Source organism: Fistularia commersonii, chromosome 22 (genome assembly GCF_037954325.1).
Source record: "Fistularia commersonii isolate RoL2024-O1a breed Wild chromosome 22, RoL_Fcom_v1.0, whole genome shotgun sequence".
NCBI classification, from domain to species: domain Eukaryota; kingdom Metazoa; phylum Chordata; class Actinopteri; order Syngnathiformes; family Fistulariidae; genus Fistularia; species Fistularia commersonii.
This window is the reverse complement of record NC_141305.1, coordinates 2,848,164-2,868,132: the sequence shown is the minus strand read 5'-3', so window position 1 is coordinate 2,868,132 and position 19,969 is coordinate 2,848,164. Positions and strand designations below refer to the sequence as shown.

Here is a 19,969-nt window from a genome sequence, read left to right as displayed (position 1 = left end):
TATCCTTGGTCAAAGGCTCACAGATCAGCATGCTACGCCATCACATCTGCCACATATCAGACAAATGGGTCTCTCGTAGCCACCTTTGCAGACTCCTAGACATCCCTGGTTGGGATAGTCCAGGAGGGCTACTTCAATTATGTTGTCCGGTATGTTTCTCTTGGGAATCTGCCGACTTTCGGTCTTGTCAACAAGGGCGCGACTGCCCTTGTTGGACATGAGGATCTACCTCAAAGTGATGCACATCAATCAATACTTGTTTGACTCGCCACCAGCTTGAACATGAACTAGGGGTCATCAGGACTCTCCGCCATCGGGCAGAGGACATCACAACGACCACTGAGGAAAGGAAAATAGCGGTCCAACATTTTTAGGAAAGCCCAAAAAATGTTGTGAATGCCTTAGGTGGACCTTTGCCAGAGCTGCAACCACATGAAGACAGTACATGGAACACAAAGGAACGCAAGGACATTGTGATACCATTGCGTAATACCATACATTGCTGGTGTTTCTGGAAAAACTCAAGGGTTTTCAACAAACCTCAAATCCCAAAGAAGACGATGGTCTGAGAGAGGAGTCCAGCGCACCATGTTTTTTGTCAGACTGAAGAGAATGTCGGTCTTTGACACAACCTTTCACCTACATACAACACGGTGCTCAAATCATACCTGCAGATCCATCTCTGATAAACCACTCGCCTTGGCCTGGGCGACTAACGGACTTCTGGTTGTAAACAATCTACGCATTTACCTGACAATGACTTATCCTGAATAAGGAGAATTACCCCAGTTCTTACCTTTGCTCCCCTAGCAACGCACTTCGCAACATCACAAACCCTGTTAGCGAAGACCAACGCCCACCGCCAGCAGTTCCATGCCACAAACTCCTCACAGGCTTATAGAACTGAAGAAGCCACATCTGTTGGACCACTTGGAAGTCCAATGCATCATTCTGTCTTTCTGGTTAACTAAAAAAACAGGGATTGTGTGTCTTTTATCCAAATACTGTCTACAGCTACATTATTGATAGATTTGTTGTTTCAAGTGTATCCAAAATCCTGTTTCAAAGCGTTTCATCACATTCACACACTAGTGGCGGCAGAGCTGCTCTGCGAGGGTCTGACTGGACAATTGGGAACAGCGGGGGTTCAGCATTTTCCCAAAAGACACTCCGACTCTGAAGAGTCGGGACGCGAACCGTCAACCCTCCGCTCGATCAACTGAGCCCCTTTACGTATCTCAAAATGTCTTTTCGTCCAGATGCGTTAGGACTACCACTGTGGAGGCCTGATGAAGGCCTGTCGCCTCTGCAGGAGCAGCTGCTCCAACATGGTAGGAATGACAATAGCCTTCCAAACACCTTGTGTTTTTTGAGGTAACAAGCATCAGAAATGCTATTTTGATATAAAACTTAAGACATGAAGTGTAGCTCATTGAAACCCAAACTCCAATCCTTGCCATGTAAGTCAGGCGTCTTGCTGTTAAAACTATGGTGACATCTTGTGGTGGGACGGCCTTCCTACTCCCTTACCGACAGTTAGGATGAAGTGAAAGTCTGTAACTGATTAGATCCGTTGTTTGATCCCCCCGACAGGTAAAGAAATGATGATTGTTTGGAGATTTCTTCGTTTTTAATATTGAATTCAAGAAGGCAGATTCACATTATATTCATGTTGGTCGTCATTCTGTGGGAGCCAACATTCAAGTGTGACATTGATCAATATCAGAGGCGTAAGTGATCCCTGGTAACATAATATTCAGCCGGACATGAGTCTGATCTCAACATCCAAGAATCCTTTACATGGTGAGGAGATGTATCCGTGGAGACGAACCAGCGGACCGCACACAAAGCATATAAGGCAAATGTGAGTTGAGCTCGACTCGAGCGTCTTTGCGCAGCATCCGGACGACGCTCGATGTCTTCGTTGCTTGTGGCTGTGCCGCGTGGTGGGAGGAAAAGACTAATTATCAAATCTCACGAATACAGACGAGGACGTTTTTTCCCTTCACACACAAACGCGCCGCTAAAATCACATTTTTGTCGGGGTGAGACGTCTCTAGGTAGACGTGTGAAAGTATGGTGTTGGGACAGAACCTGTGCGACCCCAGAGGAAATACTGGGCGACCTTGAACAGGACAAACATTAACCAACAAGAAAAGAACATCTGTTACTTAAAGGGGGAATAATATGAATTAAAAAAAAAAAAAAACCTGTTCATGTGGTCTGTCAGGAGCTTCAATAACAAAAAAAAAAAAACAACCGAAATATCTATAGAATGGTGACAGAATGTTCGGTCCTTGCACGGTGAGTCCATGCTGCTTTCATTTGAGGTTTTTGATCTGCTGGTTGGTGTTGCGGATCTTATCGTCCATCTTGTCCACCTTGTTGAGCAGAGAGTCGATGGAGTTGTCCTGGTCTTCGATCTCCGACTGGAGACCCAGGCCGAGGTTCTTCAGCCTGTGCAGCCCGACGCACATTTCATCTGGGGGGGGTGACAACAGAAAAACGTCCGCTGTCAGTGGACAGAACTGCAGATTGGTAGGGAACGACATTTGCAGTTTCTCATGTTATGAAATGTTATTATTGCACTGCAAATGGTAAAAGTGGGGCAATATGGATAAAAATGGTACATGGATGGAAAGCTACTGCACATTGTAAAGGCCTAGAAGAGTTCAAATCCCTCTCACCTAAGTTCTTGTCCAAGGTCTGGTGAGCCTCCTGGAGGTGTCTGTTCTGAGGATGCCCGTTCTGCCTGTCCGAGGGACTCGATGCAGCAGCTCCGAAGCCTGCGGCAAACAAAGCAGACACGCAGTCAGTAACTTCCCGGCGGAAACGGGAGCTGGTGAGTACAATCTTGTCCAAAAAAAAAAAAAAAGTGAAAATACCTCCGGTTTCTATTTTTCTCAGGTTTGGGTGACTGGCTTGGTATTTATCTTCATGTTCCCGGCTGTTGGACAAGGCACTGTGTAATCTGAGGGTGGAGAAAGGACACCGTAACGAACGACTTGGCGGGTCTTTGGTTGGCTTGTGTAACACAGTGAGGTCTCCAAACTAGTTAGAGCCGGCAGGCGCTGCTAATCTCTGCTTACTAAATACCGTCTAAAGGTAAGATTGTCGAATCGACAACGTACAATACTGTTTTCAAAATAATGGGAAAAATCAACAGTGACTGGGTCAGTCGTCCTTTGAAATCAGAAAAAAAAATGGACCAATGAACGGATGGCTTGGAGAAAATGCCCAGAGTGGAGAAGGAAATACATATTTATGTAGAGCATCATCTAGCCCTGATTTCACATTTTAAAATTTAGCAAAACCAGAAAGACTCTGACGTGTGAATCCACCTTTCATTGGCCACGTAGGCCTTTGGCTCCTCCGGCGGGGGCTTCGTCTCCGGCTTCCCCTTGAAGTAGTTGACCAGGCCGCCCCACACACTCTTGATGCTGTTTATGTGCTTTTGGCTGGTCTTCAGATCCTGATCCATGCCGTCCAACATCTTGTCTGTCCTTTTCAGCACTTCACCCTGACGCATCAGCTCCTGCAAGAACAGAAAAAACGGAAAGGATGTCAGGGAGGGAATAGAGACGACACGGTGCTCCGTGGACCGGGGGATTTCGACTGACGGACCTCTGCTGTATCAACACCCATCTTCTCTGATTCATAGATAAGGCCAAGAGAGCGGTAGCTGCTATCTACAGCCGACTGAGCCGTGCGCATCACTTCTTGCTGAAGATACCGCTGGTTCCTCTCCGCGTCGCTCATCCCGCTGTCATCGGGCTCTTCGTCGAAGCCCCTCCTCTTGGGTCTGAAGTCGTCGTCGTCATCCTCGTCATCTGCAAACGGGTTGTGGGACTTTGGATAGGCCATCTGTGGAGCAGAAATAGGACTCCCTTGAGGTCCGTTCACAACTTCAAGCGCTACCTGGCAGGTCAGACTGCCGTATGTCTGATGGCGGGCAACAATGCCGTTCAAGTTTGCTGAAAAGCACTTTTCGGTTTGGGTAATTAGTGCACGGCCCAACAGTGTGGGAGCGGTTTTGGTTTCCTAGCAGCTATCTGTGCTTAGGTTTGGATTTACGTGCATAGTCTTTGTTTATACTACAAATAGTGTTCTGAAATCTGCGGTGATAATTCTGTGTAAATACCTACAGATTATTTTTTTTCACCATTACTTTCCAAGTGATAAAAAATATACGTATCATGTATTTACAAAACCTTGTGATAATAGGTCGAGAAAAGATTTTCCAAAGTGAAGTTGCCCTCTTTTTCGCTTATACAGACATTCAATCATAAGACATAGCTTTCTAATAAACGACAACTCTGTAATCAACAAAGACTATCATTGTAACAATTTGGTTATTGTTCATTTGAAATTCCTGTGCTGTGATTTGTTTCGTTATTCAATTTGTAAAACGACATAGGCGACATTGATTCAGATATTAGCCGTTAGCACCTCCTGCGGCTTAAACACGAATAAACAGCCTTTCAAGCAGCGGAGGGGAATTTCGTCAAATTGTCTACTTCGCGAGAATAAACTTCATTACATTAAGACAATGTCACTTAGATTGAAGGTATTACGTGTTGATGAATAATAGTTGTATTAGCTACCGTTAGCTAACACGCTAAGCTAGACGCTAGCAAGCTGTGTTCTGGACTAGGATAATCGGGGAATCAAACAACCACGCCCAACGGCCGCTAAAAGTGGGCGATACCCACAGAGTGACATTTCTTTCCCCACATTTGCTCACTTCAAAACTCACTTTAGTTAACATAACTTAGAAAAAATAAAATCTTCGGACAAACCTTTGACCGATGAGGGAGACGTTTGTTGTGGTTGTCAGATGACTGAGAGCCGGGGCACTTCCTGTCACGTTTGGTGACGTAGCTGTCAAAAAAAAAAATCACATTTCCGGGAAAAAGATTAAAAGGATAAAAAGATCAAAAAATACTAACACCTCACGAAATTTAATTTAAAACTAATTTAGATTAATTTTATAACAATCCAAGCGGAGTCAAATAGACCGAAAAAAAAACGCGTTTTAATTCTTAATTTTGTCCATCCGCAGTTGCCGTACTGCGGCTCCGCCGAGCTCCAGCGACCCCCCCTTCCCTCCCTCCGCCTCCACCCGGCAGAGAGCAGCGCTCGCCGGATGCGGAGGTAAACATGTCCGCCACGGGAAGCGGACCGCGGGGCTTCTACTTCAACACGGTCCTGTCCCTGGCCCGCTCCCTGGCCGCCCACCACCCCGCGCCGCTGGAAAAGGTAAGGAAACAAACGCTTCGGTGGTAGAAACAAAACAAAAAAACGTATATAATATTTATAAATATAAAATGGGTGCGCTGTGTTAATTGGCTAGCGATGAGCAACAGGGCGACCCGCGGGTGTAGCTGCTTCCGCACAGGCGAGGGTTTATCTTTATCACTCCGCGTCGTTAAATAGTCCCCCTGTTTTTCCTCCGTGAACACACACAACCGGCTGGGAGCAACGCAGGTGCATTTGCAGGGGGAAGAGGAAGAGGAGGAAGAGGAAGAAGAGCTGCCACATCCCATAACCGGCTCGATCGGCAGCTCCGTCGCAGTCAAACAGGTTTTCAGAGGAGCAGCGCTGGTCCCTTTCAGTTGGGAAGCCGTTTGAGCCAAAACACAAATAGAAACAGAAGTGTGTGTGTGTGTGTGTGTGTGTGTGTGTGTGTGTGTGTGTGTGTGTGTGTGTGTGTGTGTGTGTGTTTGCATCCTTAGATGCAAGGAATGTGTATTTTTTCCATGCCTGGCATTAACCTTGTGGGCATAAATAACTGGATGTTGATGTCATTATGAGAGCTCAGTTGGAGTTGTCCAAGCAGTTTGGAGGTTGATGGTTCGATTCCCATCTCCTCCCCCTGTCTGCTTGCAGAAATACCCTCATGCAAGGCATTTACCCCTCCACGGCCGCGTTGTTGCCTTGCAGTATGCGTCGGTGTGTGTGAGTGGGTGATCCTAGTGTCTTCTTCCTTTCCGTTGGGCTTCATGGGTCGCCACAGCGAACCCACCTTCTCCATCCAACCCTATTCTCCGTATCCTCCTCTCACGCCAACTAACTTCATATCCTCTCTCACAACGTCCCTAAATCTTCTAGACCAGACCTGGGCACTTTACGTTCCGCCAAAGTAGTATTTTCAATCAACATTGAATTTAGAAACTCCTTATTTTGTCCTTTTGTTTAGCTTTGTATGGATGGTGACATACAAAATAACGTTGGTACAGTGTTAATGATTTTCAAGTTGAAATAAAATGTAAACATTTAAATTTTCATGTTCAAAAATTAAATGAGAAATGTGGCCCAAGAGCCAAAATAATTACCCACCCCTGCTTGGCAGTTCCAGCAGCCGTCAACTAATATTTTCACTATCCCTCGTCTGTACATGAGCCAAACATCTCAGTCTGGCTTCTCCGACCTTCTCTCAAAAACAAAACTCCGATGGACGTATTCCCGAACGGGTGATTATAGTGTGAGGTCTATAAATGGAGGCAGTTTACCGTTTAATAACGCTAAAGCCAACTCGAGGATTTGTTGGATAGTGAAGGGTTTGAATGATAGGCGGCGTGGTGGTTAAAATATGCCCGATGAGTTGATGTGTCTGTATAAACATTGCATGATCTTCTACCTTGCAAAATATAAAGACAAATAATAAATGGCTGCGCGTAACTGTTACCCAGAACACCACCTGTTGTGGGGCCCCAAAAGGGATGTTGCCCAGGAAAGCAGGCGTCTAGGTAAAAGAATGCTGAAATGGAGAGGGGCTGACAGCCAGCCCTTATTTTTATTTATGATTATAATGAAAGGATAAGACACCGTTCAAAACATGCAAAGGAATGTGATAACAAGATAAGGGGAAAAAGGAAGGACAAATATCACCGGTTTAAAAAAAAAACAAAAAACAAGCTAATTATTTTCAATCAATATTGAAACCCCTTATTTTTTCCTTTTGTTTAATTTCCTATGGATGATTACATACAAAATAGTGTCTATACATTGATATGATCATTCATGATCATGATTAAAGTTGAAATAAAGGCCAAAAAAATTTAAATATTTCAAATTTTTATTTGTTCAATTTTCATGACACCTATTGCCGCTGTGCCATTGACACAATGGCATTTCGTCACCTTGATGAACGTACCCATGAATCATAACCAAAACAACCACTTTATTGAATTGAAAATAAATTAAATCAGAGGGCGATGGCAACACCGGTCTCATCCAGATGTTTCAATAAAAAAAAAAAAATCAAAATTTTTGTCTTCTTCAGGTCCAGAAGCTGCAATGTATGTGCCCGCTGGAGGTCCGCGGCGTCTTCGCCCTGGACGTGCGTCGCAGGGACGCCGTCATAGCCCTGGCGGTGTTCCTGGTGGAGTCGGGGCTGCAGGTGGGTGGCGGCCTCGGCACCAGAGGTGGATTTAATGGCGGCGCCTCTCCCCTCGCTAATCCTATTCCTCGTAATCTGATTAAACAGGCGATCGGACGCGCGGCCGGTCCGATAATCCTCTCAGCGAGACGCGCCGCGAAACAAAAAGCTCACCTGCCGATTAGACGAAACCTTTTTTTTTTTTTGCTCCTAATGGCAGTGATTTCAACCCGCCGCGGAGTTAATTGCCCGTCCAATCGTTTCGAACATGCGCCTCACCGGCGCGCTAAATCTGCGGTGCGGTTTGTCGCCGGCGCGTAACCATGCCTTTGCTCCGGCAGCACAAAGACACGCTTGTTTCCTACTTGCTGAGCCTGCTGAGAGGGCTGCCACGGGTCCAGTGGATTGAGGAGAGCCTGGGAAAGAAAGGAAAGGGTAAGGACAATCCTCTCACAAGGAGGTCTCGTGCTTGCAAAATCCCTCTGGTCACAGCTTTACGCCGTTATCGACAAAACCAGACGCCGAGCGTGATATTGCGCTTTAAAAAAAAAAAAAAAAAAAAAAAAAAAAACGCCGGTCAGCACCGGGAGAGCTCCTTCATCCTGATGGTCCTCTTCCGCTCAGAATATCTCCCGGTGGCGGAAAACTTCAGCTTCTGCCTCGTGACCCTCCTGTCAGACGTGGCCCAGAGGGACCCGGACTCCAGGCAGAAGGTAGAGTCCTCGGTTCGAGAGGGCGTGCGATTTTCACACTGATCGTTTTTTTGTTTTGCCGTCCTTCAGATCTTGACCACTGTCATGGAGGTCATGCAGGCGTTGCAGGAGATGTGCCAAACACCTGATAATCACGACAAAGGTACACCATCTGGACACACACACACACATACACATATGACCTCCTCAGACGGGAAGTCCTCTGAAACGCCCGCTCGCCGTTAGTCTACCTGTGCAGGTACGTGATTCCCGGCCTGCTCGGCATGACCCGCGCCTTCGGCCGCTACAGCTACACGGACGAGGCCCTGCTGTCCAAGCTCTTCGCCAAAGACTCCCCCCAGGCGCGCTGCGTCGCCGAGGAGACCGAGGGAGTCCGGCGGCGGTCCTTCAACGACTTCCGCTCCATCTTGCCTTCCTCGCTGCTGACGGTGTGCCAGAGCGACACGCTGCGGCGGCGCGCCGGGACCAACCCTGAGTCCTCCACACAGGTATGTGTGTGCGTCACACACACACACAGCTATGATGACTGACCGTTAGAAGCTACTGTTATTAGTAGCATAAGATTAGCGCCTCCATGTTGTTGTCCCACCTCCATCTCCATCATACACTTACTTTCTTTTTTTTTTTTTTTGAACATTTATTAGAACAGGTTCCTTAACAGAGTCATACACATTCTTACAAAACCTCATAACAAGATATACGTTATACAATAATCTTTATAGGTCACTTATTTCCTCAATAGCAAGTGAAAAATAAAGTAAAACTAAAAAACAGAAAAAAAAAACAGCAAAAAAACAAAAAAAAAACAAAAAAAAAAAAACACAAACAGAAAGAAAAGCATCTAACTCAGTCAAATAGAGATAATATCTTCAACTCTCCAAATATTTTTTAATGGGTGCCCATTTGTCAAGATATAGGTCTGTATACTTGCTTTCTAAATCTTCCCGCACCAACCGATGGAGGCAGAAGGGTTTCTGTAGATCAGGTTTCTCCAAACTTTTTCCTGCGAGGGCAAAATAACTTTTCCCTTCACTGACGGGAGGCCGGGTCAGTTTGTGACAAAAAGTGTAACGATCGCAGAGGCGTTTAAACGTAAACATTTATTGTTTTCCAGAAAGCCACACATAACCAAAAATTAAACCAATTCAGGAAAAAAAAAATCAGAAAATAAATAATAACATTATTAATGAAATAAATAACACTATTTATGGAATAAATGATAGCCAAATAACCCTTTTCAAGTTTTTCACAGAAAAAAAACAGAGGAACATTAACTTTCTTGCAGACACAACTGTTTGCAGCTCTCATATCAAATTCACAGTGAAAACCGTAAAGCAAGCAGGCTATGAAACCCAACGGATACCAACACCTAGCAAGTTAAAAACACCTACCAGGTTAAATACCCTGCATTCTGAACCTATTTTTCTTAGACCTAATCTTTTTGCCATTATTCCTTTTTTTTTTTTTTTTTTTTTTTTTGAGGGAGGGATTTCAATAAGGCACGGACTGCAGAAGGGTGGAATACAATGTTACGTTCAATGCATGTACAAGTCACAATTATGTGGCCAGAATTGGAAAAAAGAAATCATAATGCATCTCTGGTATTGTTCAGGTGGCGGGCAAAATGTGGAGGTGGGCCGTAGTTTGGGGACCACTGCTGCGGGTCATCATAAAAAGATAGACCTCCCCTGCACGAAAAGTGTCGGGTTTTCGGTGCCGTTTAGATCATCTCAAGAGATTGCGTGGAAAGCGGGTCGGGATACAATCCGGCTTGATTTCGCCATTTGAGTCATCAACCCGTGTCCTCCCACAGGTGTGCACGGATCTGGGAGGCCACTCGCCGTGCTCTCCCACGACCCCCGGACCACATTACTTCGAAGGTGAGACTCGCCGTGCTCTTCAAATATCCTTCAATCGCCTAAAACAGTAGAAGTACTCAGGATAGTCAGTTACCGTAATTTATAACATTGAGGCCAATTGAATATAAGCCGCACCGGCTAATAATAACGAAATAAATCTATGTGTGCACATTTAGGCAGCGCTTGTCTATAAGCCACAGGTTGTATTTATGCAGGAACACAAATATCCACAAATATATGCACCGGAAATGCTTTTTTTTTCCGAACGGCGCCCGTAACACAACTGATGGAAAAGATTTATAATAGATAAAACAAGGAGTTTTCCATGTATCCATCAATTTTCTATCCCCGCTACTTTTTCCTGCTCCAGCTGATCTTGGTCTTCCTCCTGCGCACTAAATTGCGTCAGAATTGAACAGCCTCAGAATTTCACCGTCATTCGATTGGTCCGACGTGACGAAGCTAAATGTTTTAGCGCCGCGAAGCGTGTTAGCTCCAAAAAAAAAAATCCATAAATTAGCCACATCGTGTCTAGAGCGTCTGGAAACGACGGTACTTCATTTGAGTTTAGTACCCGCGCCTCGAGGCCTTGTAGCGCCCCGATGCTAACCTCGCCGTTGCGCCCTTTTTCGGTCACAGGCGCCTACCTCCCGGACAGCTCGGCCGTCGACCCCGACCACTACTTCTCCACCGTCAGCTCCAGCTTCTCCGTGTCGCCGCTCTTCCTGGGCGCCAACGAGAACGAGGTGGAGATGTCCGTCGACCTGCTCCGGCAGCTCCTCGCCATGGTAGGTACTCGCGGAGAAACACCCGACGCCGGGCGCGCCAGCCGCCGTCCCTCACCCAACGTTCTGCCCGCGCCCAGGTGAAGGTCTTCGTCTCGGACGCCTTCCTGAAAACCCTCGACGCCACGATAAACGAAGTCGCGGAGGTAATCGCGACGCCGCGGGCTTGTTGTTTTGGTTTTTTTTTTCAACCAGCGCCGCCAGGTGTGTAACCATGTTTGTCGTCGTCTCCTCTCTGTGTGTCGTGAAGTCTAACCCCGGAGCCGGCCTCTATTACAAAACCTTCAGTGACCCTCTCTATGTGTGTGTGTTCAAAATGCTGCGGGACACACTCTACTACATGAAAGGTAAACCGCCACCTCGGTTTGTTTTCCACGCCATCCGACGGACGACCCTTCGGATTAAACCCCACCCCCCCGACCCCTGTCTCTGCTTCGTCAGCCCTGCAGCCGGCTTTTGTGCGGGAGGTGCACGACTTCGTGCTGGAACAGTTCAGCAGCAGCCAGTCGGAGCTGCAGCGGGTCCTTCACGACACGGGAGGGTTGCCAGGGGAACAAAGCCCGCTCAAGCTCCGTTGCCAGGCCAACGCCGCCTGCGTGGACCTCATGGTGTGGGCCGTCAAAGATGAGCAAGGTATTTCTTTTTTTAACGGCGGGGGCGGCAGTGGGGGGGATAAAGCTTGCAGAGATGTTCCCAACGCCCCGTCTTGCCTTCCCCCCCCCCTCGCAGGGGCGGAGAACCTGTGCACCAAACTGTCAGAGAAGCTGCAGTCCAAAACCTCCAGCAAAGTCATCATCGCTCACATGCCGCTGCTCATCTGCTGCCTGCAGGTAACGCGAAAGTCGTGAGAAAAGCCAGGAGAAAGCCAGGGGTGGGTTTGGACGATCAGGAGATTCTTGAAAAGATGAGATGTACTTCAGTGATCCTTTGTTTGGGACATTGTTTTGCAGCAGCAGCAGCAGGTCAGACAATAAGATAGGCTAAAAATACATGTGAAAAATACCGTCCTTTCCGGACGATAAGCCGCGACTTTTTTTACGTAAACGATGCGGCTAATATATGGACTTTTTTGGGTGGGGGGACGCTGACCGGGAAATTCTGAGTCCGTTCAACTCCGACACCGAAGAAGACGACTTTGACGGTTTTAGCGCGCAGCAGGAAGCCCGAGATAGCGATCGGCTAGCCGGCGCGGCTTATATTGATGTGCGCACAATAGTCCGGAAATTACGGTAAACAAACCGAAGTGTCAAAGTGTAATTTAAAGAAAATCTCTCCATATATACCAATATACAGGAATAAATGAGCAAAGTGGCAATGTGATGTCGTGCAGTAACTGATTCGAGTGAGTTATTGTGGAGCACATGTGTCAAACTTAAGGCCCGCGGGAAAAATGGTCATTTTATGCGGCCCGCGGGAACGTCTTTAAAGGTCTGAGTGTCTTGAAATAATTACAGAATTGTATTGCAGTCGTTCCCTTATTTATTACATACATGTTTACGCACAGGGAGTAGACCTAGAAAAAGCATATGACAGGGTGCCAAGAGAGGGGCTCTGGTATTGCAATGAGTGGCAGAGAAGTATGTTAGACTGGTGCAGGACATGTATGCTAGCTGTGAGACAGTGGTGCGGTGGGCTGTAGAGAAGTTCAAGGTGGAGGTGGGACTCCGTCAGGGATCAGCTCTGAGCCCCTCCTTGTTCGCAATGGTGATGGACAGGCTGACAGATGAGGTTAGACAAGAATCTCCATGGACCATGATGTTTGTGGATGATATTGTGATCTGTAGTAAGAGTAGACAACAGGTAGAGGAAAATCTAGAGAGGTGGAGGTATGCTCTGGAAAGGAGAGGAATGAAAGTTAGTCGCAGCAAGACAGATTATATGTGTGTGAATGAGAGGAACTCGGGTGGAACGGTGAGGCTACAGGAGGTGGAGATGGCAGAACTAGAGGTTGCAGAGATGAAGATGTTGAGGTTCTCTTTGGGATGGATAGGATCAGGAATGAGTCTATCAGAGGAACAGCACATGTTAGATGTTTTGGAGAGAAGGTCAGAGAAGCCAAACTGAGATGGTTCGTCGTGTGGAAAGGAGGGAAAGAAATATATATTGGTAGATGGATGTTGGAATTGGAGCTGCCAGGCAAGAGGTCTCGAGGAACACCAAGGAGAAGATTTAAGGACGTCGTGAGAGAGGATATGAAGGTAGTTGGTGTGAGAGAGGAGGATCCAGAGAATAGGGTTAGATGGAGAAAGTTGACTCGCTGTGGCGACCCCCTGACGGGAAAAGCCGAAAGAAGAAGAAATAGTTTACGTACAGGAGGTACTGTGCTTCAGCCCCCTGCCTTCCGTCGCTGCGAGTGTAACTGGTCTTCGTTGCTCCCCGTCTGTTTCCCAGGGCCTGGGCCGGCTGTGCGAGAGGTTCCCGGTGGTGGCCCACTCGGCCACCACCTCCCTAAAGGACTTCCTGGTGGTGCCCTCCCCCGTCCTCGTCAAGCTGTACAAGTACCACAGCCAGTACAGCACAGGTACGAGTCCATCGGGAGAGGAGGGCCGTCAATAACTCCGCCGGTGGCACATTTGCGTCCGGCTTTTTATCGATCCGCTGCAGATTTAGACCGATGGAAATCCATCGGCCGCAGCACCGAGCAGCCAGAGAACGGGGCTGCAGATCTGTTGTCGTCTTTTTTAACCCTCTCAGGCTCAAATTAAGTTGTGGCGTAATTAGCTAAGTAGCATTTAGCTGTCGCAAATCTGCAACATCTGCCTGGAGAGGGTTAAAAAGACATTGTCTGTGGTTCTGGTTGCTCAGGAACGGGAGAGATCCGAATCAACGTGACCAACGAACACTCCCAGTCCACCTTCAACGTCCTGTCCAACAGGAAGGACCAGCCGTCCATGTACGAGCAGCTGCGGGACATTTCCATCGACAACATCTGCAGGTGAACGTCCGGCGCCGCCGGGATCGGAGACGGACGCCCGGCGTTTCAACCCTTCGCCCTCCCTCTTGTCTCCGCAGGTGTCTGAAAGCGGGTCTCACCATGGACCAGGTGATCGTGGAGGCCTTCCTGGCCAGTCTGTCCAACCGCCTCTACATCTCGCAGGAGAACGACAAGTGAGCGACAAAGCCGGTTTAAGCCAGGATCGGTTTTTCGCGAGTAACCAACCCCTTTCCCCCCTCCGTCAGGGACGCACACCTCATCCCCGATCACACCATCCGAGCGCTGGGCCACATCGCCGTGGCGTTGCGAGATACCCCGAAGGTCATGGAGCACATCCTGCAAATCCTACAGCAGAAGTTCTGCCAGCCGCCGTCCCAGCTGGACGTGCTCATCGTCGACCAGCTGGGCTGCATGGTCATCACGGGAAACGTGAGTCCAGGAGGCCTCACACCTTCCCCCGTCTGGTTTCAAACGGAAAGTCGGCGCCGAAACAAGCTAGCGTGCTAGCAGAGTATTCCGAGCGCGCTAAACAGGAAGCATTTTCATCGTAGGCCACTTCCTTTCCAGAAGGTCCGCGGTCGGACTCCACGCCGTGCCGAGTCTCCACGTTCTCCTCGTGTCTGTGTGGTGGTTCCTCGGGGTTCTCCGGGTTCCTCCCGCTGTCCAAACACATTCTGGAGGTTGAGTGGACGCCCTGAATGGCTCAGACGTGTGAATGAGGAAGCGACCGGTTGTATATGTTGCCCCGTGATTGGTCCAGTGTGAACCCCTCCTCTCGCCCAATTACAGCTCCCCGTGAGAGCAGGATCAGCATTGTAGGCAGTGAATGAATGAATGAATGAATAAGCATAACAGTGAGCATAACTCAGTGTCCTACATTAAAATACATCATTGTGGATCGCTAGTATAGCGGACCTTCGCTACTTTAGCTTTTGCGCTGTCGCTACTTCGCTAATTTGGTCATTGTTTTTGTAATAGGATTCTTGCAGTTCTTTAAGTGTTTTTTTTTGCGGTATTTGTAAAAAAAAATTCTAGATTATGAAAAAAAAAAAAAAAAAGTAAAATTAAGCAAAAATTCATTTGCTAAAATAGATAAAATAAGAGATCTCCTTTGCCGGGACGCGTGCTCGGAGGAGATGGCTTCTCCGACGCGACTCCTGGCAACATGGACAGCCGTTGACGAGATGATGAAGTCTGCCGGCGAGGAAGAGGAAGAAATCGAAGAGAGCGGTCGCACGCTCGAACGACTAGCAGCTACGACAACACCGCAAAACATGTCGCAAGATCGGGACGGCGAATCTGTCGCTCCGCCTTTTGTAACTTGTTCGGGGCCTTGGCGGTTTATAAAACCATTTTCACCTCGATCGATGTTGGTCAAGAAAAAAAAAAAAAACGTCAGTGAAGCAGAAAGCGCAGGCGTAAAATGATCACGTCTGTATTTCGCAAAAATTCACTTTTCGTTCGGGGGGGGGGTCTCGGAACGTACCTCCCGTGAAAAGCGAGGCTACGCTTTATTCGGCGGCATAAGAAATCGTCTTAAATCGCCTGCCTTGCAGCAATACATCTACCAGGAGGTGTGGAACCTGTTCCAGCAGATCAGCGTGAAGGCCAGCTCAGTGGTCTACTCGGCCACCAAGGACTACCGAGACTACGGCTACAGGTGAGCGAGCGAAGGGTCGGAGGTGATCTGAAAACTTGGCTCAGGCGGTCTTTGCATGAAAACAAAAACAGGAAGTGGATATAAATGTGACCTCCTGGCCAGAGAAGATCCATATCTGTTTCCACAGTGTGTGTGTGTGTGTGTGTGTATTGAGTGTGACTCTATTCCACGCCCCAGGCACTGTTCCTTGGCGGTCATCAACGCTCTGGCCAACATCGCCGCCAACCTGCAGGGGGAGCAGCTGGTGGACGAACTGATGGTGAACCTCCTGGAGCTTTTTGTCCAGCTGGGCCTGGAGGGGAAGCGGGCCAGCGAGAGGGCCTCGGACAAGGGCCCGGCGCTGAAGGTACCGCTTGTGATTCTTTCCGCGTTGTTTTTTTTTTTTTTTTTTTCTTGGATCCGGCGGCGCCGCTAACACCGCCGACGCTCTGTGCCCGCCGCAGGCTTCCAGCAGCGCGGGGAACCTCGGAGTGCTCATCCCGGTGATCGCCGTGGTGAGTTGGTCTTCACCTCTTGAGTTAGCGTGCACTGCAACCGGCAAATATTTACCCCGTCCCCTGCTGTGCAAACAACCGCCCCACGATTTTTTTATTGACAACTGTTTACCAGCTTCTTATCTAGACGTCTGTTTAGTTACACTAGTTGGCACTGCAGGAACTCTTTACAGTTCCTAGAACCTTCTGAGGAACGAGGCCATTTCTTTTTTGAAAGGAACCAGGGACTCCTTGGACCTCCTCAGCTCCTACGGTTCCGTGGGAACTCGTATGACGTAGCCGCCCGGTGATTGGACACAGTCCTCGTGAGCCCCGGAGCGCCATTTTTTAAATCTGTTGTTACTACTCAGCTGTTTCCCTGCGACAAAATGGACAGAAGCTGCAAGAAATGGGGGTTTCCGGGGCTCGCGGAGGAACGTCGATGTTTTTTGGCCTGGATAAATCCGAAGGTAGCTAAAAGCTAACGGGGTCCTTCACACAGGGAGAAGATAAAAAAAAACACTCGGACCGTCTGATAGCCAATGGTTATTATTCCTTGAACACCAAGGCAGCCTCCTTTTTCTCACTGAACGCTTCCCTCGGACGAGGCTACTTCCTGGAAATGCGTTTTCTGTCCCAAAGAGGTTTCTAGTGCGGTTTTAAACGGGTCAGTTTCTGCTACAAACACGCCATTTAACCGTTATTTCGCCTCACTTTCTTTCAGAAATTGTCTGATTTTTTTTGTTTTTTTACACAAATGTGTTTAATAAGGCCGGTGAGGCGTCGCCGAGGGTGACGTCTGGGGACGAATTCAACGGTCCAGAAGAAACAGAAAAAGTTAAAAGCGATGCCGCCAGCGTCGCGCTAATGTTGAGCGTAGAACCGAAAAGGAGTCGTCAGTTAAAAGCTGGGGGTCGGCGGTTTATTAGAATGAAACCGACCCTGGATCGGAGACGTTCGGGGGGGGGTTTCAGTCGCGCGAGGGGTCGGCCACGCGGCCCATGAACACCAGGCAGTCCGTGCGGTGCTCGTAGATCAGGAAGAGGAAGGGGTGGTCCACCGTGAAGCGGCTCTGGGAGGAGAGGGGCATGAAGCCCACCTGGGTCAGAGCGGCGGCCTCGGTGCCCTCTTCGTTCACCGTGATGGTTCCCTGGTGCTTCAGCTGCGGGTATCGGAGGCCACAGAGGGTCGGACAGTTTCAGTTTCCGCTCGCGGAGCGCCTCGACGCCCCCCTCGACGCCCGGGCGATACTCACCCAGTTCATGCCGACTTCCTCCGAGGTCATTCCCGTGAAGTCCCCGTCCTGGAAGAGGTCCGTCAGGCCCATTTCCTTCAGGTTGGCGACCAGGTCGTAGTGCTGCTCCAGCTTGAAGCGAGGCAACACCACCTCACGGGTCCTGGGAGGAGGCAGGGAAAACAACAGCTCGGTGGATTAACATCACCCGGAACGTCCGATGAGGGTTCGCCGCTCCTGAACCTGTTGGTCATGTTGTTGAGCCACTTGTTGACGACCGTCGGGCAGATCTCTTGCTCCAAGGTCCTCATGCCGGTGATCTTCCGAGGCAAGGCGATGAGCATGCTGATGTTCCCTGTGTACTGGAGCTGAGAAGAAGATGTTTCGGAGTTTGGAGTTGGAACCGACAACGCTTTTGACGAGCCGGACTGGCCGAAACCACCCACCTGCAGGACGTCACAGTCCAGCTCGTGGTCGGTGGCGGTCAGGTAGTTGCCCTTGTTGCTCATCATCGGCACGCGGACGCTTATCTTGTCAGTCACGCGGAAGTTGCGATAGTGCGTCATCTCCTTCGGGAACTTCTGCTCCCACGTGCCTGTTTTCGTCGGTCCAAAGGGCAGACGGTCAGAGGGGGTCGTCGCTGCTCGCGGTTTCCGCGGTCGCGTCTCCACCCACCTTTGAAGTACAGATAGTTGAGCAACATCAGCTCCATGTTGGGGTCCACGCTCTTGAGGCCCTCCCGGATCAGCCCCTTGGTCAGCTTCAGGATGCGGCGGTTCGCCTTCCTCAAAAAGTCGGCGTCGCCGAAGTCCACCGACTGCGGCTCGGCGAAATAGTACGATTTGGTCTGGTCGCGGAAGCCGTCTTTCACCGTGACGTTCTTCTTCACGTAGACGTCGTTGACGGAGCGTAGCGTGTAGCCGAAGTTCCTCCGGAAGAGCCTGTGCGTCAGCTTCCTGAAGAGCTTGTGCACCGTGGCGTTGACGTAGTGATGGCTGGCGTCGACGAACTCGGCGAATCCCAGAACCTTGTAGATCTGACGGTGGGTCTCGGGCCCGGCGCCCAGAGACATCATCCCCATGGCGATGGAGATCCCGACGGGCGCCAGCAGGATGTTGTCGCTCTGGTTGACGTCGTTGCGGAGGCTCCGGTAGAGGTTGAAGCCAAAGCGCGCGTTGATGCTGCTGAGGCGCTGGAGGCGGGAGCGCCCGTGGAACAGCCGCAGCAGCCTGGCGCGCCGGATCTTCGGATCGGAGGGCTCGGCGAATATGTCGATGTCCGGGGCCGGCGTGGCGATCTCGTCCACCTCGTCCCCTTCGCTGAGGATCACAGTTATCCGTTCATGAATCCGTTCAAGGCGAGCCCCAAATGCGTCCATACTCACATGTAGTCGTCGCTGCCCGCCGCCAGGATCTTATCGAAGTCGATGTAATCCTCGTCCTCGAAGTCGTCGAAAATCAGGTCTTTGGTGACGGTGTTCTTCCGGTGCAGCTCCATGTCCTCCGGGTTCAGGCCCCTGGGGTCCGCCACGCGGTCGGCGAAGTGCTCTTGAAGGTCCTTGATCCCGGCCAGGCACGGAGCCGCCAGGAAGACGGCGGCTACGACCGCTAAAGTTCCCCGCATCCCGAACGCTTGGGAGGGGGCGCCAAGGGGAAAGACTCGATGATTTCGGATTAAAAGTACGGATCGACGGGTTAAAACGCGAGGATCCCCCTCCCTTAACCCCCCCGACCCCCTCCGCCCCTTACCTCTAGACGTCGCGCTGAGTGGAAAGTGCTGCCTCGCCGTTCTGAACGCAGGAATCGAATTGGAACCTGAACTTTGACGCGGCGTCCTGTTGAGCAAACAGACCAGATCAAACAGACCCGAAGGCTGCCCGGGCCGCCCCTCGCAATCTGCCCCGTTGTTTTTGTCTCCCTTGAAACAAACCCGGACGGGATGTGCCGAAGTAAAACCTGAACGCACGTTCGGTCTTGAGGTTATTTTCCAATTCACGCGCTGGCAAAGCCGTGCTCCTTCTCAGGCTCTCCTTGTCCATCTCCTGTCGTCCGCAGCTGACCAGACGACTTCCGCCGATCAAGGAGGCCAAGCCCCGCCTCCAGAAGCTGTTTCGGGACTTCTGGTTGTACTCGGTGGTCATGGGCTTCGCCGTGGAAGGATCAGGTAGAACGAACCCGCCGCGCCCCCTGATGTTGCCGTGGCGACAGTGTCCTCCTCACGTCCCATCCAATATCTGTGTTTGCTTTTCACTGTCGCAAGATGGGTTACGATCCGATCCCTTCTCCAGCCCCCCCAAACAAACTTTTTCATGGGTTTATTTGGAAAGGATTTAAAGATAAGCTGAATTATTGCTGCGTTTCTGGTGTCCGTTCTCTTCTTGCCAGCACTTGTACTTGCCGTTTCCTTCACTAAATCAGCAAAAGAAAAGCCTTCCTGCATACGAGACCCTCGCTAACGCTACCTGTAGCACGCCGTCTCCCATTCATCTAAACCAGGGGTCGGCAACCCATGCGGCTCTTTCGTCTTTAAGCTCCGAGTGGCTTGGGAAAATAAATTTTAAATATTGAATTGAGGTATATTTCATTTGCCTTCATTCCTTTTTTTAACTTTTAGTTCTAAGTCGGAAGATTATTGTGATCTTGAGATATTAAATAAAATTATATTTATTATTTTTCGCCGCTCAAAATAACGTCACACTCGCGGAAGCCGGTATACCCGCCAGCCGGTAAAGTCCCGATTTGCAGATGCTGTGCGCAGAAGTCCCATAAACCAGGTAAAATGAATATTTATGAAGGTATTTTGTAAATATTTATTTTTTATTGTTTACTGACACAGTGATTATTTCCCGATTTATTTTTAAAATTCAGGTCAAGGCTCCGCTAAACGCTCTGAAAGCCCAACGCTCAAAACGAGTTCATTCCATGAATAA

The 19,969-nt window shown here is 49.3% G+C and overlaps 3 protein-coding genes across 5 annotated transcripts in view; 1 reads left to right on the top strand and 2 right to left on the bottom strand.

Annotated features, from left to right (window-relative positions):
- Positions 1-1,611: 1,611 nt before the first annotated feature.
- snap29 (synaptosome associated protein 29) lies at positions 1,612-4,856 on the bottom strand. The gene is made up of 6 exons (XM_086169621.1): positions 4,800-4,856; positions 3,625-3,864; positions 3,342-3,535; positions 2,886-2,971; positions 2,688-2,786; positions 1,612-2,482 (listed from the first exon to the last, which is right to left on the bottom strand). Exons 2-6 carry the CDS (start codon positions 3,862-3,864, stop codon positions 2,322-2,324), a joined length of 780 nt encoding a protein of 259 aa, XP_086025747.1. The 5' UTR covers positions 4,800-4,856; the 3' UTR covers positions 1,612-2,321.
- Positions 4,857-5,122: 266 nt separating this feature from the next.
- pi4kab (phosphatidylinositol 4-kinase, catalytic, alpha b) overlaps positions 5,123-19,969 on the top strand; it is a 35,657-nt gene continuing 20,810 nt past the window's right edge. For both annotated transcript variants that reach the window (XM_086169618.1, XM_086169615.1), the window contains exons 1-20: positions 5,123-5,259; positions 7,286-7,402; positions 7,723-7,816; positions 8,006-8,094; positions 8,164-8,236; positions 8,320-8,582; positions 9,908-9,974; positions 10,593-10,741; positions 10,819-10,884; positions 10,989-11,085; positions 11,180-11,371; positions 11,468-11,568; positions 13,130-13,259; positions 13,544-13,673; positions 13,751-13,846; positions 13,919-14,102; positions 15,230-15,333; positions 15,511-15,679; positions 15,777-15,827; positions 19,095-19,203. In XM_086169618.1, the coding sequence (XP_086025744.1) occupies positions 5,161-5,259; positions 7,286-7,402; positions 7,723-7,816; positions 8,006-8,094; positions 8,164-8,236; positions 8,320-8,582; positions 9,908-9,974; positions 10,593-10,741; positions 10,819-10,884; positions 10,989-11,085; positions 11,180-11,371; positions 11,468-11,568; positions 13,130-13,259; positions 13,544-13,673; positions 13,751-13,846; positions 13,919-14,102; positions 15,230-15,333; positions 15,511-15,679; positions 15,777-15,827; positions 19,095-19,203 (2,380 nt within the window). In that variant the 5' untranslated portion in view covers positions 5,123-5,160. The remainder of the gene's footprint in view (positions 5,260-7,285; positions 7,403-7,722; positions 7,817-8,005; positions 8,095-8,163; positions 8,237-8,319; positions 8,583-9,907; positions 9,975-10,592; positions 10,742-10,818; positions 10,885-10,988; positions 11,086-11,179; positions 11,372-11,467; positions 11,569-13,129; positions 13,260-13,543; positions 13,674-13,750; positions 13,847-13,918; positions 14,103-15,229; positions 15,334-15,510; positions 15,680-15,776; positions 15,828-19,094; positions 19,204-19,969) is intronic.
- Positions 16,707-19,171, bottom strand: serpind1 (serpin peptidase inhibitor, clade D (heparin cofactor), member 1). 2 transcript variants are annotated; one of them, XM_086169619.1, is made up of 8 exons: positions 19,006-19,171; positions 18,789-18,874; positions 18,425-18,671; positions 17,716-18,359; positions 17,487-17,635; positions 17,284-17,408; positions 17,062-17,203; positions 16,707-16,968 (listed from the first exon to the last, which is right to left on the bottom strand). In XM_086169619.1, the coding sequence occupies exons 3-8, from the start codon at positions 18,661-18,663 to the stop codon at positions 16,777-16,779; spliced, it is 1,491 nt and encodes a 496-aa protein (XP_086025745.1). In that variant the 5' UTR covers positions 18,664-18,671; positions 18,789-18,874; positions 19,006-19,171; the 3' UTR covers positions 16,707-16,776. The 2 variants fall into 2 exon arrangements, with proteins under 2 accessions (XP_086025745.1, XP_086025746.1); XM_086169620.1 differs by lacking the exons at positions 18,789-18,874; positions 19,006-19,171 and having other exon boundaries at positions 18,425-18,769.

Bases quoted from the DNA above. Each gene is read 5' to 3' on its own strand.
- snap29 (XM_086169621.1), bottom strand. From the start codon at position 3,864: ATGGCCTATCCAAAGTCCCACAACCCGTTTGCAGATGACGAGGATGAC. The intron at 2,972-3,341 runs GTGGATTCACAC...CTCCACCCTCAG, and splicing joins GCCTACGTGGCCAATGAAAG to ATTACACAGTGCCTTGTCCA. The intron at 2,483-2,687 runs GTGAGAGGGATT...CACCCCCCCCAG, and splicing joins GACCTTGGACAAGAACTTAG to ATGAAATGTGCGTCGGGCTG.
- serpind1 (XM_086169619.1), bottom strand. From the start codon at position 18,663: ATGCGGGGAACTTTAGCGGTCGTAGCCGCCGTCTTCCTGGCGGCTCCG. The intron at 18,360-18,424 runs GTGAGTATGGAC...TGTGATCCTCAG, and splicing joins GCGGGCAGCGACGACTACAT to CGAAGGGGACGAGGTGGACG. The intron at 17,409-17,486 runs GTGGGTGGTTTC...TCTTCTTCTCAG, and splicing joins TGGACTGTGACGTCCTGCAG to CTCCAGTACACAGGGAACAT.